This window comes from Eumetopias jubatus, unplaced genomic scaffold, assembly GCF_037043125.1.
Source record: "Eumetopias jubatus isolate StellerSeaLion01/CBP00866 unplaced genomic scaffold, mEumJub1_p1.0 scaffold_1, whole genome shotgun sequence".
NCBI classification, from domain to species: Eukaryota; Metazoa; Chordata; class Mammalia; order Carnivora; family Otariidae; genus Eumetopias; species Eumetopias jubatus.
In genome coordinates, this window is record NW_028274807.1 from 159,424,562 (window position 1) to 159,441,714 (window position 17,153).

Here is a 17,153-nt window from a genome sequence, read left to right on the forward strand (position 1 = left end):
TCTATTATTTTTGCTCAACCTATGAGTTATATTTAGGAAAGCATATTACCAAACCCATTTTTAACTGCCTTTTTTATTATTGATTTGTAATTTAATTATATTTTCATTAGAGAAGTGGTCTGTATGATATTGATACATTGAAATTTGTTAATTTATTTTTGTGGATGTGTCTTAGGAGAGTGATTGATTTTGCAAATGTTCCACTCAACTCTAAAAAGAATGTAAATATTCAAGTTTATTAGATCAATCTTGTTAATTTTATTATTCAGATCTACTAAGTCCATATTAACTTCTTTGCAGTCTTAGGGGGAAGGTGTTCAGTATTTCACCAATAATGATCTGTAAGTTTTCTGTACATGCTGTTCATCAAATTAAGGAAATTTCCTTCTGTTACTGATTTACTGAAAGTTTTTTTTCATAAATAGGTATTTATTTTGGCAAATGCTTTTCCTGAGTCTATTTGAAATGATCACATAATTTTCCTCCTTTTATTTGTTAATGTGGTGAGTATGTTGATTGATTTTTATATGTTAAAGCAACCTTGGACTCCTGGCATACATCCTGGTTGATATGGGATATTATTTTTTTTTTTTACATATTGATTTGCTCGGTTTTTTTTTTTGTTAAGGATTTTAACATCTCTTTTCTTAAGTAATGCTGGTCTGTAAATTTCTTTCTTGCAATGCCCTTGTCTGGTTTGTTATTATGATTATAATAGTCTCATAAAAGGCACTGGACAGTGTTCCCTCCTCTTCTGTTTGCTGAAAGAGTCTGCTTAGAAATGGTATGGTTTCTTCCTTAAACATTTGATAGAATTAATTAATCAATGTGAAGGTCATCTGGGCAGCAAAATTCTTTGGGGTGAGGTTTTTTTTTTAATTTGCTTTGTTTTGTAAATCAGGAAATTATGTATTTTAAACTTATAGGTATACAATTTATACATTTCTATTAAAGCATTTATCACATTGTATTTATTGGTTCTTTTGGTAATTAAACTTAATGGCTCTGTAAGTTTATACTTTTTAACGCATCTAGAAATTTTTCATTCATTGTTATTCAAATATTCAAATACTTTCCAGCTACCTCCCCCCGCCCCAGGAATCCAATTATATATGTGTTGCCAGTTGATATTGGAATTGTTCCATTGGTCACTGAGGTAGCATTCACTTTTTCAGCCTTTCCTTTATAGAATTTTACATTTCTCAGAAATTTTTCTTTGGTTCTTTTTAGTAGTTTCCATTTATCTCATTATGTTCACATTTTCCTTTAAATCCTTGAAAGTATTTATCATAGCTATTTGGAATCCTTATATGCTAATTTGATCATCTCTGTCATGTCCAAGTCTCTTTTTAAGGACTAATTTTTCTCCTGGTTAGGAGTCATGGATTCTTGAGTAATAGCTTTAATTTCTAAACATTTGAGGATTTTCTAGGCATCGTGCTGTTCTTAATTTCTAATTTAATAATTTTATGGTCATAGAGGATACTTTGTTTGATTTCATCTGTTTAAATTTCTTGTAGCCCAGGAGAAGGTCTATGTTCCTAACTATTCCATGTTCACTTAGGAAGAATGTGTATCTGTAGTTGTTGCATGGAGTATTCTATAATGTCAATTAGATCATGTTGGATGATAGTATTGTTCATATCTTTCATACCTTTGTTGATTTTTTTTGTCTAGTTATATCAATATTTTGAGAGAGGGATATTAATGTCTTCAACTATGGATTTGTTTATATTCTTCTTTAGTCTGTCAAATTTTTATATAGTTGAGAGTTTTGTTATTAGGTGCATACACATTTATAATTGTTATTTCTTCTTGAATAAGTGTCTCCTTTCTGATTATGAACTGCTCCTCTTTATGTCTGGTAATATTTTTTGTTTTGAATTCTCCTTTATCTGATGTTATAACTACACCAGCTTTCTTGTACTTAGTGTTTGCATGATATATCTTTTCCCATTCTTTTTTTTTAAACCCATTTGTGTCTTTATATTGAAATGTATTTTTTTAATCAATAACATATAATTAGGGTTTTGCCTTTCACAGTGACTATGGTAGGCAGAACAGTGCCCCCCCCAAAGATATTCACCTCTTAATCTCCAGAACGCATGAATATGTTCCTTTATGTTATAAAAAGGACTTTTGCAGATGTGATTAAGTTAAGGATATGTGATGGGATATTATCCTGTATGATCCATGTGGGTCCAGTGTAATCTCAAGGGTCTTTGTCAAGGAAAGACAGATGTAGGAGATTCAGAGAAGTGGGTGTGATGATGGTAGCAGAAGTCAGGGTGATGTGGGGTCATGAACCAAGAAATGCAGGCAGCCTCTAGAAGCTAGAAAGGCAAGGAAATAGATTCTTTCCTAGAGCATCCAGAAAGATACAGCCCTGCCAACACCATGATTTTAGCCAAGTAAGACTCATTTGGTACTTCTGATCTCTAGAAACATAGAAAATAGATGTGTTTTAAGCCACTACGTTTTTGGTAATTTCTTACAACCCAAAGAGGAAATTAATATAGGGGGTTAAATCTGTTTAATATGATTATTGATATGATTGGATTTAAATCTACCATCTTGTTACTCGATTTCTGTTTGTTCTGTGTTTTGTTCCTCTGTTGCTACTTTCTTGTAGGTTTTTTTGAGGGAGAGGGTGGAGATGAAATCAGTATATTTTAAGAATTCCATTTTATCCTCTCAATTGACTTTTTATTTGTGACCTTTTTATTACTTTTTTAGAGGTTGCGCTAGAAATTACTTGTTTTTTTCAAACTTATGTTCAAAAAATATTCCATTTCTTCAGGAATTATTTAAGAATTTTACAAAAGCATTCTACTTGGGGTTTTTCTGAGCTTCTCAGATCTGTTCTTTGTTGTCTTTAATTAACTCTGGAAAGTTCTTGGCCTTTATCTCTTCATTCTTTTGCCCCATTTTTCTCTTCTCTTACTAGGATTCTAATTAAATATATGCTGTACCATTTGATAGTGTCCTGTAGATCTTGGGTGTCCTGTTCAATTTTATTTTTCATGCTTTGTCTCTCTGTGTTTCAATTTGGGTAATTTCTAATGACTTGTTTCTAAGTTCACTGATTCTTTCCTCCTCTCTGTCCAGTCTTCTAATAAACCTATGGTTTCATGCCATAGCATGCTAGAAATTCATTTTTAGCATTTCCATTTGGTTCTATTTTATAGTTTTGGGTAGTGTCAGTGAAAATGGTGGAGTAAGGACCTCTGAAAATTCTCCCTTCCATAAAAGCCATGAAAATGCTCAGTCTTTTTTTTTTTTTTTTTTTCAGAACTCTGAAAAATAACGAAAGGCTTGCAGCAATCCAGGAGCATTTGTTCAAGAAAAATGGTGAATCTCAGTAAGAACAGTGATCTTCATGGCATTTTAAATAGTCTTATTCCCATTCTCCTATCCCCAGTTAAGCAGTAACTTTGAAAACCAACAGCCACAATCATGGTAAAAACCAGCGGCCTGGTAACTACTGGACAGGGCAGAGAAGGACTGGAATTCTTCAAAGTCCCATGCCTAGAGAGTTGTCATTATTTTTCCTGTCTGGTGATTCCTGGAAGAAACCACTTGCAAGGCTGTTGTTACTTGACTTGACTCAGAGGTTGCCCAGTGGAAACAGCCTTTTCGTAGGAGGCATTTTTCAAAAACAACCAGAGGCAATTGTTGAACACCATGGCTGCTTGAGGAGGGGGATAACAGTTTGGGCAAACAGTAGGGTAACCCAAAAGCTTAAAAAAAAAAAAAAAAAGAAAAACTACTCATAGCTAAGATCATACTCAATGGTAAAAAACTGAGAGCTTTTCCCCTAAGATGAGGAACAAGACAAGGATGTCCACTGTCACCACTTTTATTTAACACAGGAAGTCCTAGCTGCAGTAGTTAGACAAGAAAAAGAAATAAAAGGTGGGGCGCCTGCGTGGCTCAGTCGGTTAAGCAGCTGCCTTTGGCTCAGGTCATGATCCCAGGGTCCCGGGATCGAGCCCTGCATCGGGCTCCTTGCTCAGCAGAGAGCCTGCTTCTCCCTCTCCCTCTGCCTGCCGCTCCCCTTGCCTGTGCTCTTTATCTCTCTCTCTGTGTCAAATAAGTAAAATCTTAAAAAAAAAAAAAGAAAGAAATAAAAGGCATCCAAATTGGTAAAGAAGAAGTAAAAGTTTCACTATTTGCAGATGACATGATATTCCACATGGAAAACCCTAAAGACTCCTCCAAAAAACTACTAGAACCGATAAATGAATTCAGTAAGGTCACAGGATACAAAATCAATATACAGAAATCTGCTGCATTTCTATAAACTATATAATGAAGCAGAAGAAAGAGAAATTAAGAAAACAGTTCCATTTACAATTGCACCAAAAATAATAAAATACCTAGGAATAAACTTAACCAAAGAAGAAAAAAAATCTGTACTCTGAAAACTATAAAACACTGATGAAAGAAATTGAAGATGATACAAACAAATATAAAGATATTCCATGCTCATGGATTGGGAGAACAAATATTGTTAAAATGTCCATACTACCCCAAGCAATCTATACATTTAAATCAATCCCTATCAAAATAACAACAACATTAAAAAAACAAAAACAAAAAACCCAGGGGCACCTGGGTGGCTCAGTCGGTTGAGCATCTGCCTTCGGCTCAGATCACGATCCCACATCAGGCTCCCTGCTTAGCAGAAAGCCTGCTTCTCTTTCTCCCTCTGCTGCTCCCCCTGATTGTGTGTTCGTTCACTCTCTCTCTGTCAAATTAATAAATAAAATCTTTAAAAAAAAAACCAAAAAACTAGTTAACAGGATGTTCATAGAAGACTTTGAAAAACTCCCAACATATTCTTGGGAATCTAGAAGGTCAGATGAATGTGTAAGGCTGTGCACAAGGAGATCTTAAGAGATTCACACCTAGATACATCATAATCAAACTGTTGAACACCAAAGTCAAAAGGAGAATCTTGAAAGTAACAGGATAGAAGCAATTCATCACATGCAGGGGATCCTCAATAATATTAATAGTTTATTTCTCATCATAAATAATGGAGGCCAGAGAGTGCCCATTTCTCTGTGAAAATTCTCCCTCTTTTCACACATGAGGTCTACCCTTCTTTGCTAGATTCTTTAACATACTGATCATAGTTCTTTCAAAGTCCCTCTGTGTTACTTGTAACATCTGGACCATTGTTGCCTCTGATTCCATTGAGTATTTCTCTTTATGGTAGGTCATTATTTGTGTGTGCATGTGTGTGTGTGTGTGTGTGTGTGTGTGTGTGTGTTACATTTTTGATGGAATGCTCAACCTTTTCTGTAAACAAACAGTAGACACTGCAGTATAGATGTCCAGTGAAGGGTTTTCTTTTGTTCTATAAGATCATTAGTATGGGGGCTTGGGTGTCTTATAATGGCATACAGTTAGATTTTCTTTTTCTTTTATCAAAGTGAGAATCATTTTCTCTTAGAGATTAATCAGTTCATGTTCTGTATTTATTATCTATTCCTAAATGAGAAATTACAAACTTTAGTGGTTTAAAACAATAAAGATTTACTGTCTCACAGTGTCTGTAGATCAGGGATCTGGGCACAGTTTACCTGGGTGCCTCTGTCTCAGGGCTGCAGTCTCATCTGAGGGCTCAGGGTGGCTCTGCTTTCGTGCTCCCTCATGCAACTGTTGGCAGGATTTAGTTCCTCACTAACTGTTGGCTAGAGGTCTCCCTCAGTTCTTTATTGTGTGGGCATCTCCATAAGGCAGCTCACAACATGGAAGCTTGCTTCTTTAGTGTGAGCAGGGGAGAGAGGATGAGCAAGACAGAAATCACTATTTTTTTGCAGTTGGAAAGGGACATTCTATCACTTTTTGCCATATGCTATTCATTAGAAGTTTGTCACTGGGGGGCGCCTGTGTGGCCCAGTTGGTTGAGCCTCAGAGACCCTTGGTATGGGCTCAGGTCAAGATCTCAGGGTGGTGAGATGGAGCCCTTTGTCAGCTTGTGCTGGGCATAGAGACTGCTTAAGATTTTCTCTCTCCCTTTACCCCTCCCCCACCAAGAAGTTTGTCATTAGGTGCAGCCCACACTCAAGGGGAGGACATCACACAAAGACAGGAATATCAGGACATGGGCTCACTGGGGACCATCTCAGAAGCTGTCTACCATGTATTTATTGTGATAACTGACTTATTTTTTCCTTAATTTTATTTGGGATTTTCTATTTATAGCCTCTTCTCCTCCTCCCCTCATTTTCCTTCAGCCCCCACCCCAACTTTCTCATTGCTACATCTTCCTCCCTTCCCCATCTCATTTTACCTTACCCTCCCCAACCCTCCCGTGCCTTCCACTCTAACATCTGTCATCCTCCTTCCTCTCTTTTTCCTCCCTTGTCTTCCTCCTCCACCTCTTCTTCCTCTGCCATCCCTTTCGGCTCTTCTGAAAGAGTTCTTAGACACTGGTTGGAGTCTGTCAGTCTGTCTTCCAAGTTTTACAGCTTTTCTTTCATACATTTTATCTTTATCTTCTGTTGCAACATTCTGGATCACATTTCTGTGCTACTTTTTAATTTGCTAATTTCTGCCTTACTGCCCTCAGTTTAGGGTTTGTCTTATCCATTTTATTTTTTATTTTGAAGAAATTTAAATTCATAGTGTGGGGGTTGAGGGTTTTCGGGTTCCAGGTTCATAATTTCTTCTCTTTAAATCAGAAATTCATTTATCTTTTGAGTACCTTAAATATGCACTATTAAAATCCTTTATCACGGCGCCTGGGTGGCTCACTCAGTTAAGCATCTGTCTTCAGCTCAGGTCATGATCTTGGAGTCATGGGATCGAGTCTTGCATCTGGCTCCCTGCTCAGTGGGGAGTTGGCTTCTCCCTCTTCCTCTTTCTCTGCCCCCCTCATGCTCTCTCTCTCTCTTTCTCTCTCTCAAATAAATAAAATCTGAAAAAAATTGAAAAAAATCCTTTATCAATTGGAAATTTGAACACTGGCTGAATATTTGATATGTTAAGGAATTAATTTGGTGGGATATGCAATGGTACTATGGTTTGGTTTAGGAAAATACAAGTCCTTATTTTTCAGAGAAATATATTGAAGTATGTACTGGTGAAATGATCTGCTGTAAGAAATTTGGGGGTAGGGAGAGGGTGGGGAATATAGGTGAAACAAAATTTCCTTTAGTTTATAAATTTTGAAGCTTAGTGATGGCTATCTGGAGTTTTATTATTCTGTCTCGTGTCTTATTTTTGCATAATAAAAAATTTTTAAAACTCCTTTGTCATGATGTCCCATAAAATTAATTTCATCTGGAGTGAATTCATATTCCAGTTGCTGATTTTATTGGTAGCCTTTCTAAGCATCACATTTCTTCACATATTTGGGATTTGGTTTGCAGGCTCATTTTGAGTAGGAAGTTTGATTTTTGTCTTGTTTTGCTTTGCTTTGCTTTCTCTGTCATTTTTGTTTCTCCCTGCCTAGCATTTTTCTGGTGATCTACAACTGCCACCCACATTCAGGGGCAGGTGTAATTGTGGCCTTCTGAGGCCCCCTCTCCTTGCTGGTACTAGTGGTGCTGCAGAACTGGGATGTGAGCAGGGGAGTTGATTCATATGTGGCCTGGGGCTGAGTGGACTGGAGCTGCAGCCTATGGGCTGAACCTCAGCCCTACATGGAGTCTTCTGGAATTTTTTTCATCAGCTTCTTATTCCTAGGGAGCCCTAGGTTCCAGGTGGCCAGCCTGGCTCCAGTCCCCCTGCTCAATGGAACAGGCTTTGTTCTGGCTGCCTCTGCTGACTCCAGACCCAGAGCCCAGCAGGCCTGGGGCTCCAAGCCTCACCTACTGCTTTGCATTCCTGTTCTGTTGGATGTTTTAATCTTGTTTTTGAACCTGGCCATGTCTTTTTGGTCTCCTGTTTCTCTATTTTATCTGTTCTTGCTATGTGTTTAGAGCAGGGAAGATGCATCAAAGTGTGAACTCACTGTGCTCTCTTGACTGGAGGAAGTCCTTGACTAAATCACTGAAGATTCCTTTCAATTCCCCATTCAAAGACTATAATCCAGCAAGTAGATCTTCATAATGGTGATATTTTGCCTTTGTACCAGAGACAGCACACTTTACTCAGTATTTTTTTCCCAGAAGACTGGCTTGGAAATCTCCTTAGAGAAAATAACAACCCGCTACCCCACAAGTTATTCTGCCTGTAGCCTCCCCAGCACATATCCCTCTCTAAAATTATCTTATTTTTCTGCACACACATTTGTCTCTCCCACTGGGATCTAAGCTCCATGAGAACAGAAACTCTTTCTCATTTCCTTTTTGTATCCACAACCCCTTTGCGATAGTGTCTGTCACGTGGTAGGCACTCAATAATGTTCTGATAAATTACTGAACCAATCACTGAAACCTGCCTGTGCCTCCTTAATTCCATGGTCATGCTGCGAAGTACCTGCTGCATGGCCTCTTGGGAGTGCTGGGAGTGCCGGGAGGCACGTATCAGACTGTGGCAGCTATGCAGAGTGGCCAGTGTGTCTGATGCCCGCCTTCATTCATTACAACAGCGTCGTGCATGCCCCCCTGCGTCAGTGCCGGTTAGGCACTGACAGCCAGGTGTTTGTATCGCATTCATTTGCCACAGCCCCTTTTCGTGTGTCACCTCCTGTCCATTGTCACTCACTGGATTTCATTATAGATCTCAGGGATGAACAGGGCGGGTAGGTGGTGCCTGTTAGCAGATGGGGCGGAGGCAGTGAGCCTGCCACCTTGCTGGCTCTCCATGATGGAGGCGAAGGCTTTGGGGATATGCTGAGGCAGGCCAGGCCCTTCTCACAGAGCTTCCTTTGCAGTGGGTGCTACAGACTCATAGCTCTCTAAAGTTAATCACTTACTTACTTGGTGTCAGCGTCATGGTGTTACAAATTGACATGGCTATAAAAGGACACCTCCATATCCTAATGTTTCTTCTTGTGTGTGAACAGTCTCTCTGTGACCTGAGGAAGCCTCAGCTCTGCGTCCCGTTTCTGACATAGAGGCCCATGCTGGCACAGGCCCAGGAACCATGAGCTGAGGAAGCATCCTGATGTGTCGGCGGGAGGGAGGGTGGCCTCCTCATCTACTGCCCCACCAACCTCAAGTGAACGGCAGCACAAGAGCCTCGTGGCAGTTTGGCTTTGAGATGTCGTCTTCCTGGTTGGCTGGGACTAGTGGCCAGAAAATGGCAAGTCTGGAGCCCCGGGAGATAGTCCTGTCTTGGCTGCTTCATTGTGTCAGACCAGCTTCTCTTCTGATTGTACCAGGGACAGCTGATGGTTAGGGCCCCAGATGGCTGCGCAGGGTCCAGCAGAGATTAGCCATGCTCCCATTCCTGGGACACTGCCTCGGTATCATGCTTTGAAAAATCCTGCGAGAAATCCCCAGCATTCAGTCTCACTGTTTGTATTTAGCTTTTCTGAAGTGTTGGCATTCCACAGGCATTCCAGAAGCCTTCTTGGCATTTTTAGATATTCTACAGCAGCCTCAGGAGCCAAGTTTCTGCTCTGTTTTCCATTCTGCAGGTAAGGGGGACATACCCAAGAAAAGGATAGCAAATTGCTCAAGCTTATGGGCCGGTCAGTGGTGGAGCACGACTGTCGGCTCTCAGGTTGTCAGCCCGCGGCCAAGCCCTGCCGGCCGGGTCTCCCTGAGACGCTGCCGAGTCCTCTAAACCCAAGCCTTTCCTCAGGTGCTGTCGCTGCTGTCCTGTGCTTGGCTCCTCATTACTGGCCCCCTGCTGGGCTTTAGAAACTTTTCATTTCAGGGGAGTAGCATTGTCGAGGAAATGGGCTTTCAAAAACATCAGTTCTTGTCCTACTTGGTCTTTTTGAACAGTTCAAACCCATGCGCTGACACCATAGTGTGGTTTGAAGGAAGCAGCTCAGGACTTGGAGTCACGGTGAATTACCTTCATGGTGGGCCTCCATCATTGATTAGCTCTGTGCTCTTGGGGTCATGATAATTAAATGACACAGGAGCCTGAAATGGGGCTGGAGCTCACTGGGCCCTTCCACGGGGCTGACAGTGATCAGATGGCATTACTTCTCTGCACGAGCATTGAGCCAGCCCTCTGGGCTCTCAGATCCTGGGTGGGGGACAGGCCTTGGGGCCTTGTCCCACAGAGGTCCTGAGAGGCTCCAGGGCCATGGGTGTCCCAGGCAGGAGGACACTGCCGTGACACTCCCTTGGTGGAGGTCTGCTGTGACCCCACCTGTTTCTGCAGGGGTTTCCTTAACCTTCCACACAGTCCTGTGGGGCAGATACTTCTGCTTTAGCCTCGTATATTGTACCTGAGTAAGCTGGAACTAGGTCACCCAACTAGTTAAGGGTGGGGCAGGTCCCACCATAGGTGTGCTAGCTCCAGGTTGCTTGCCCTGATTAGGCAAGCCCCTCAGCTGAACTGTAACCTTGAGGGAAGGTCCTCAGCCATGTGCTCCAGCCGTTCTGTTTGTTCTCTGCCAGGTGGGTGAGGGAGCAGCTGTCTCTCCAGCTCTAGGGTTCTGGGGTTCTGATACTGCTCACCTTGACCTCTGAAGCAGGGAGTTTACCTCTCCAGAAGAAGGGCATTCTGGTATCCCTGCCTCTGGGAGCTCATGTGTGAGTCAGTGGCATGGTCTGGGCCAGGGGTGAGAACTCTGGCCAGGGAACAGCTCTGGCCCTTCCAGGCTGTGTGGTCTTGAGGCAGTGCAGCTCTGTGGTCAGGCCCTGCATCTGCTGGGGCTCAAACCCCAGTTCTTCCCTCGTAGCTGTGAGCTGAGACAGTCGCTTAGCCCTTCCATTTCTTCACCTACAGGGGCATCATAATATTCCTGCCTACCTTTTAGGGGTGTTGTGAGGGTCAAATGAGAAAGTCTATGGGAAGCACTTGGACCAGTACTTGGCACATAGTAAATACTCAGTAAACGTGAGTGCTGGTCTTCTGTGAAATGACTCTAGCAGCTGTGCACCTTGAAGTCCTCTGTAGGGTACGTAAGTGATGTAGCATAGCGTAGGTTTTCAACTCATGATGGCTGCTCTTTGCATGGTCAGTGTCTCTGGGAACAGAATCTCCTTGGTTTTTCCCCACAGCTCAGCCCAGCTGCTGCCGGCTAATGTGGGCTTTGTTCTCTTCCCACTAGGCCAGGGAGCTGGAGAGCCGGGAGGCAGAGCTGATCCGCCGTGACACCTTCTGTAAGGAGCAGCTGGGGCGCCTTGGGAGGAAGGTAAGGCTCCTGTCGGCTGCCTTGGGGGGCCAGGTCCTGAAAGCCCCCACCCAGGGTTCACTGCCGCTGTGGGGCAGAGAGGAGCCTGCACTCCCGATTCCCCACTTGCTCCAGCAGCCGGTCCCCCTGCGGACCTGCCCTCCTGTGCCTGGCAAGCACCATACCCCCACCCTTTCCACAAGTTGTATTCACAGACATAATTGGTTTTTTAATTGGCCCACTTTTTGTGACTGCGGCTGGCTGTGCTGTAGTTCAGTTTTAGAAAAAATTCACTTTCACCACAGGGCGGTGCTGAGACCTAGCCTACCTTTCTGGCTTTAGTTAAGCTGCATTGGATAAAAATAATAATAACGTGAAGTCTTGCTGTACAAATATATTAAAGTTGTATTATTGATTTTCTCCTGGGAGTTGGGGAGATCAAAGTGCACCATGGCTACACACTCCCTACTTTTCTAGGGATAAGCCTTTGAAATAAATGAGATTCAAAGACATATCATCATTCCTTTTTTTTTGTTGTTAAGCCTACAACGACTCTTGAAAATTCATTTGGTAACTTGCTTACTTTTGGGGGGCTTAATTTGTTGATCATGACAGGTTTTTCAAAGAAACAGCTTAAAACATGGAAGGAAATGGTTGGGAGGTTTAAAAAAATTGTTCTTCCTTCTGTCTGAGATGGCATGCCAGGCAACCTGAGCCATCAGCTTATTGCAGGCAAATCTTCGCGAATCGTTTGTCACGCTTTGGAGCTTTGAAATTGACAGTTTGCCTGAGGGGCTTGATTTCCATAGGGGTTTTCTCCTGTGGCATGGCACACTGGAGGCTGGCGGAAACGTGGATTTCTGGATTTCCAGGCGATGGGACAGGAGGGACACTCCTTCTTGCTCCGGGGACACTCCTGTCCACCTCCTGCAGGGTGTTTTAGGGGACGGGCAGAATTGTCATGTGAACACCCAGCACCGCCCGCCGGGGGTAGCATCGGCGTCATCCTGAAGGCCAGCAGAGCACCTCGAGCGGCTTACAGAGGTGGTCCTTAACAAGGAGAGGTTTCCTGGAACGACCTCCTGCCCAGGTTTGACTGTAGCTGTAATGACAAGGATTGTGATTTGAGATCCTGGAAAAGGGTAAAAACATTCCACCAGCCATAGCTCTAATTAGCACAGTTGCCCATATGTTCATGAGCGCAGATTTTTTTGTGTTGTTATGTGTGCAATTCTGCGGTCTCCTGCTGTGCTCCTCTTGCATTTCCCTCTCTGGGTTTGGCTCCTAGAAGCATGTTTGCGGGTGTCTGCTTGGGGTGAAGGGCAGTAGCCTTACAGCGTTTTTGTGTCTCAAATCTGTTTTCCCCTTGTCACTCTCCTTTCTCATCCCCACCGTAGTTCTCCTTCAGCCCAGCTCTCTGCTTTGCTGAAGGAAAGGAGATTCTCCTGGATGAGCCCTTCCTTTTCATCTGTTCTTCCCCTCATCCTACAGGGAAGCCCAGACTCCTTACATATGCAGATGTGGGCTTTTTCTAAAATGAGGTTTTCCTACATGATTGTGAAGTTATTGAATGCTTCCAGAAGGAGGTGCAAAAACATGATCACCTGCCTGACTCTTAAATACTAGCATTTTGCTGGTGATAATATACAAACGGAAAGCACCTCCAACATCCTGGAAACTAGAGATCGGTAAGGGAAATGGGGTGGGGGGGTGGGGGGTAGAAGGAGCACTGGAGAAAGGGGAGCAAAGAGGCACAGTCCTAAAACTTAATTGTACCAGTCTTGAGAAAGGTTTTCCATCTTCTCCGTGGATAATTTTATTCCCGTAATGGCTGGGAAGATGAAGAACAGGGCATCCGACAATCTTTTTTATTAGCTGTTGCTTTTATATAATTCTGCTTTCATTTGTTGAATACTCTCAGACCTTGACATTTTCAGCTTCTGTACACACAGCTTAAGGGCCTTCCAATCAGCAGGCTCCTTTCTTTTCTTTTTTTTTCCCGTTTCCTCTTAAGTTTAGAAACTGATGGTGGAAACCTGTTCAGGGGGAAACTTGGAACAGCTGCTGAATCATCCTCGACCACACAAAATAGTTGGGAGCATGGTCAGGGGCCAGGAAAGGTTGGGAAGGGGGCACAGAGGCCTGGGCTTATGGGGGTGCCATGCTGTGTCCACTGGCCTCTCAGCTGGAACCCTGCTGCCCTTCCGCCTGGAGGACACTGTTTTCGAGGGCTGGCCCGTTGTGATTGGCAAGTAGGGAAATCCTGTGCAGAATCTAGACTCATTTTCAAGGGGGAGGAGATGTCTTGACCCCTTTGTACTGCAGTATTTATTCCCTAGATGATTATTCTTGAGTGTGGAAATCATATTTTGTAGGGCTCCTATGCTTTATAATCTTTCTGAGTAATTGTTCCTCACGCCCACACTGCAAGATCTAAGTGAGGAGTGTTTTTCCTTTCATCACAGAGAGCAGTGAGCTGCTGGGGATGCCGGGGCCTGGTGAGGGTCTTATGGCACCTGGGAGCAAACCCCAGACATGGTGTTCACATGCAAGCTGTGAAGCAGTGGCAGCATGTGCTCACGGTGGACCTGGGCCCACATGCGGCCCTGCACCACTGCCCTTTGCGGCCACACTGTGCGTCCTCATGTCTCAGTTTCTTTGTTTATAAAATGAAGGTGCGGGTGCCTTAGAGGGACATTAGATGTCCCGAGCGGGACATTAGAGGAGGTAATGTCTGAAAGGTGTTGGCATGTTCAGTGCCTAGCAAAAGTTGGCTCCTCTCTTTAGTGTGCAGTGGTTGTTGGCAATTCTCTTTCAAGTCCTAATGCTTCAGGTTTGGCTTAATAGGTGAATGTGTGTACACGTGCATAGATGTAGGCATGCTGAGATGGATTTTATCATCAGTGGGCGGCTGCTCTCTGGGATGCAGAAGCCTCCTCTCTGGGCTTCACTGGGCTTGAATGCCTGCCATGGCATCCGTCTGTCATTCAGGATGCAGAGGAGTAGAAGACGGCTCTGTGCAAAGCAGTATAGAGACCATGTGCTGCGCACAACTGGGTGTTTCTCATGTGCCTGACAGTGTTAGAGAACAGGACCATTTTCCATTTCTGTATGTTGGGCGTAGAGTCCAGGAAGGTGAAGCTGTGTACCACCTTGACTGTCAAAGGTGTGGCTACTGAACCTCTTGCCAGCTTAACTGTCCTCCCAGAGCCTTTGCTCAGCTGCCCTCTGTGGTTTCCTATAGTAAACTGAAGAACTGGGAGTAGACTTCACCCACACTCCCCCTCGATTCAGCTCTCTCGGGGCTAATGGTGACTTGTGCCCCATCAGAACCAGCAACGTCTACCGTCTTCTGGTGGAAGCCTGGGTGCCGGGTGGCTGTGAACCCGACAGCCATTGAGCTGACCACCCTGACTGGCCAAGAGTGTGTCTTCTGCCCTCAGCCACGGGGCCAAGTCGGGGAGGTGGTGGGGAACGAGCCCTAGTTCAGCCTCAATAATTTACCAGCCTTCTGACTCTGAGCAAGTTGTAAGTTCCAAAGCCTCAGCTTTCTTATCTTTGAAACGGGAATTTGAAGACTGACCTGCCAGTTGTTTGGAGGATGAGCGCTCATTTGTGTATGAGTATCTGATGCAGAACTATTTGGTTCTCTTTCATGTCATGTCCATCCTTTTCCCCCTTCTTTAATAAATGCATAGCCATTCACTAATTCCATATTTGTTTAATTCTGCTCAGTGCCCAGGGATGGCTCCAACAGTTGTGGTTCCTTCCTCAGGGAATTCACAGCTCAGTTTGGGAGGGGAGGGAGATGTGAGGAAGAGGACCCCAGGTGGGAGGATGCCTGAGTGCCCGCTCCCCGTGACCAGGCCTGGCAGCCCTGTAAAAATGGTGTCACTTTTTTCCAAACTCAGCAACTGCAAAGTGGGGAGTGCATTTTGGGGGTCTAGCTTCACAGACTGGAGGCAGGGAGAACCTGAGAAATATGTGGGTTCTTCCTGGATCTCGGGCTCTTTCTCCCAGAATGTAAATCTCTATTCCTGCCCCCGTTGGGTGCACATGCCATCCCAACATTGATATGTGAACAGTCAGCCCTTTTCCCATTTTTTCTCTTTGCTTCTACTCCAGCTTTCTTTTTTTAAGGAACAACTGTCATGTGATCCTGCCAAGCCTGCAGCTTTCTCAGTGACAGCACTAAACAGCCCCCTGCCTGGTGTCCCTGGGGGTGCCAGTCAGAGTCTGTTCAGGAAAACAGGAGCTGCTCTAGGATGCAGAGGAAGAGGAGTTAAATACAGAGGATTCTGCTTTACAAGAGAAGGTGGCCCACTGGTAGGGAACACGTGGAGAGGGCCTAGCCTCACACATGTCAAGGAAATGCAGTCACAACCATAAGGTGACACCATTACATACTCAGTAGGACAGTTAACATGGGAGCGATGGACACCACCAGGTGCTAGCAAGGCCATGGTTAACCTGAGCCCTCACACACTGCTGGCAGGGGGTAAATTGGTGAAGCCACCTTAGAAAACTGTTAGCCATTGTCTGTTAAAGCTGGACACAGGCATACCCTATGACCCAGCAGTTCTGTGCCCAACAGAAATGTGTTCGTAGGTTCACTGAAGAACCAGACAAAAACCATGGAGTGTTCGTTCATTGCCGAATCATTCACAATTGCCCCCAAGCTGTCAATGGGAGAAAAGATAAATCATGGCAGTTGTCACAGTGGAGGCCCAGAGGGGCATGAGAATGAACAGGTTGTGGCCACAGGCAGCGATGTTGATGACTTTCCCCAACAGAACGCTAAGCAGAAGGGCCAGAGAAGAATACATCCACGTTGGATGGATGTATTACCTGAAGTTCGAACACAGCGGAACTAATCGGTGGTGGTAGAAAGTGGCATAATGGTTATCTTTGGGGTTGTAATGAGGAAGAGAGTATGTAGGGGTAGGGTAAATATGTGGGGTAGGGTAAAGCTCCCTTTTTTGACATGGGTGCTAGTTCCACAGGTGGGTTCGGTGGTGAGAATTCATCAAGCTGTGCTGGGAGGTTTTGCACTTTTCTGTTCGCATGTTCTACTTTATACAAAGTTGGATGCAGCTGAGGAAGGCTGGCCTGCCTTAAGGCACCAGCCGTATCACCTGCCACCCCCTCTCTGCACTTTCCTAGGCCCTTTGCCCCTTGTGTGTTATAGCACTTACCACACTATCGTGTGGCTGTTGGCATTTTTGACTGTTTCTCCTTCCAGGCTGTGAAGGCCTGGAAGCTCAAAGTTCTTGCTGGTCTTATTCATCAGGGGTGATTCATCACTAAGGGCTGGGGATGCAGTGTCTGCCATAGAATAGGTGCCTAGTAGATGTTTGCAAGAATAAAGAAAGGAAAGTGTGTATGCACAAGCAGGAAATAGTGTCGCAGTGGGGGTTCCGGGAGAGGGAGGAAGGCTTCTTGGTGGAAGCCGTGTTTAGAGAAGGAGCAAGATGGAGCAGGCAGCCCTCAGGGCAGGATGTGAAGAAGGCAGGGCTTCTGGAAAGAGACCCCATCCCAGGTGCTCCCAGGTGACTATTGGCAGTGGGTGGGGAAGCTATAAAAATAGATTGGGGTCACATCATGAGGGACCCAGATGACTGGCTAACAATTATAGCCTTCCTTTAGGATAATGTTGGGAGTTCTTGAAGAGAGCTGTCAGCTGGAGAAGGAGTTGTGCTTGAATGTCCAGAAGAATAATGGTGCCATTGAGAGAAAGAGAAAAATTCAGGTGAGCCATGACACTTGGGGAAGGCTGTGAGTTTAATTTCAGACCTGCACATACGAGGTAGAGATGGCCAGCAGATGCTTGAGAGTGTCAGACATGGAGTTCTGTGTCCCACAAGATGACAGCCACCACGATGTTATGAGCATCTGCTATGTGCCAGGCTCTTTTACATAAATTATCGCTAATCCTTGCAGCAACCCTGCAAGG

The 17,153-nt window shown here is 44.2% G+C and overlaps 1 protein-coding gene across 2 annotated transcripts in view; it reads left to right on the forward strand.

Moving 5' to 3' along the window:
* CHCHD6 (coiled-coil-helix-coiled-coil-helix domain containing 6) overlaps positions 1-17,153 on the forward strand; it is a 249,618-nt gene that overhangs the window by 126,144 nt on the left and 106,321 nt on the right. For both annotated transcript variants that reach the window (XM_088021562.1, XM_028101543.1), the window contains exon 5: positions 11,138-11,221. In XM_088021562.1, coding sequence (XP_087877688.1) covers positions 11,138-11,221 — 84 coding nt within the window. The remainder of the gene's footprint in view (positions 1-11,137; positions 11,222-17,153) is intronic.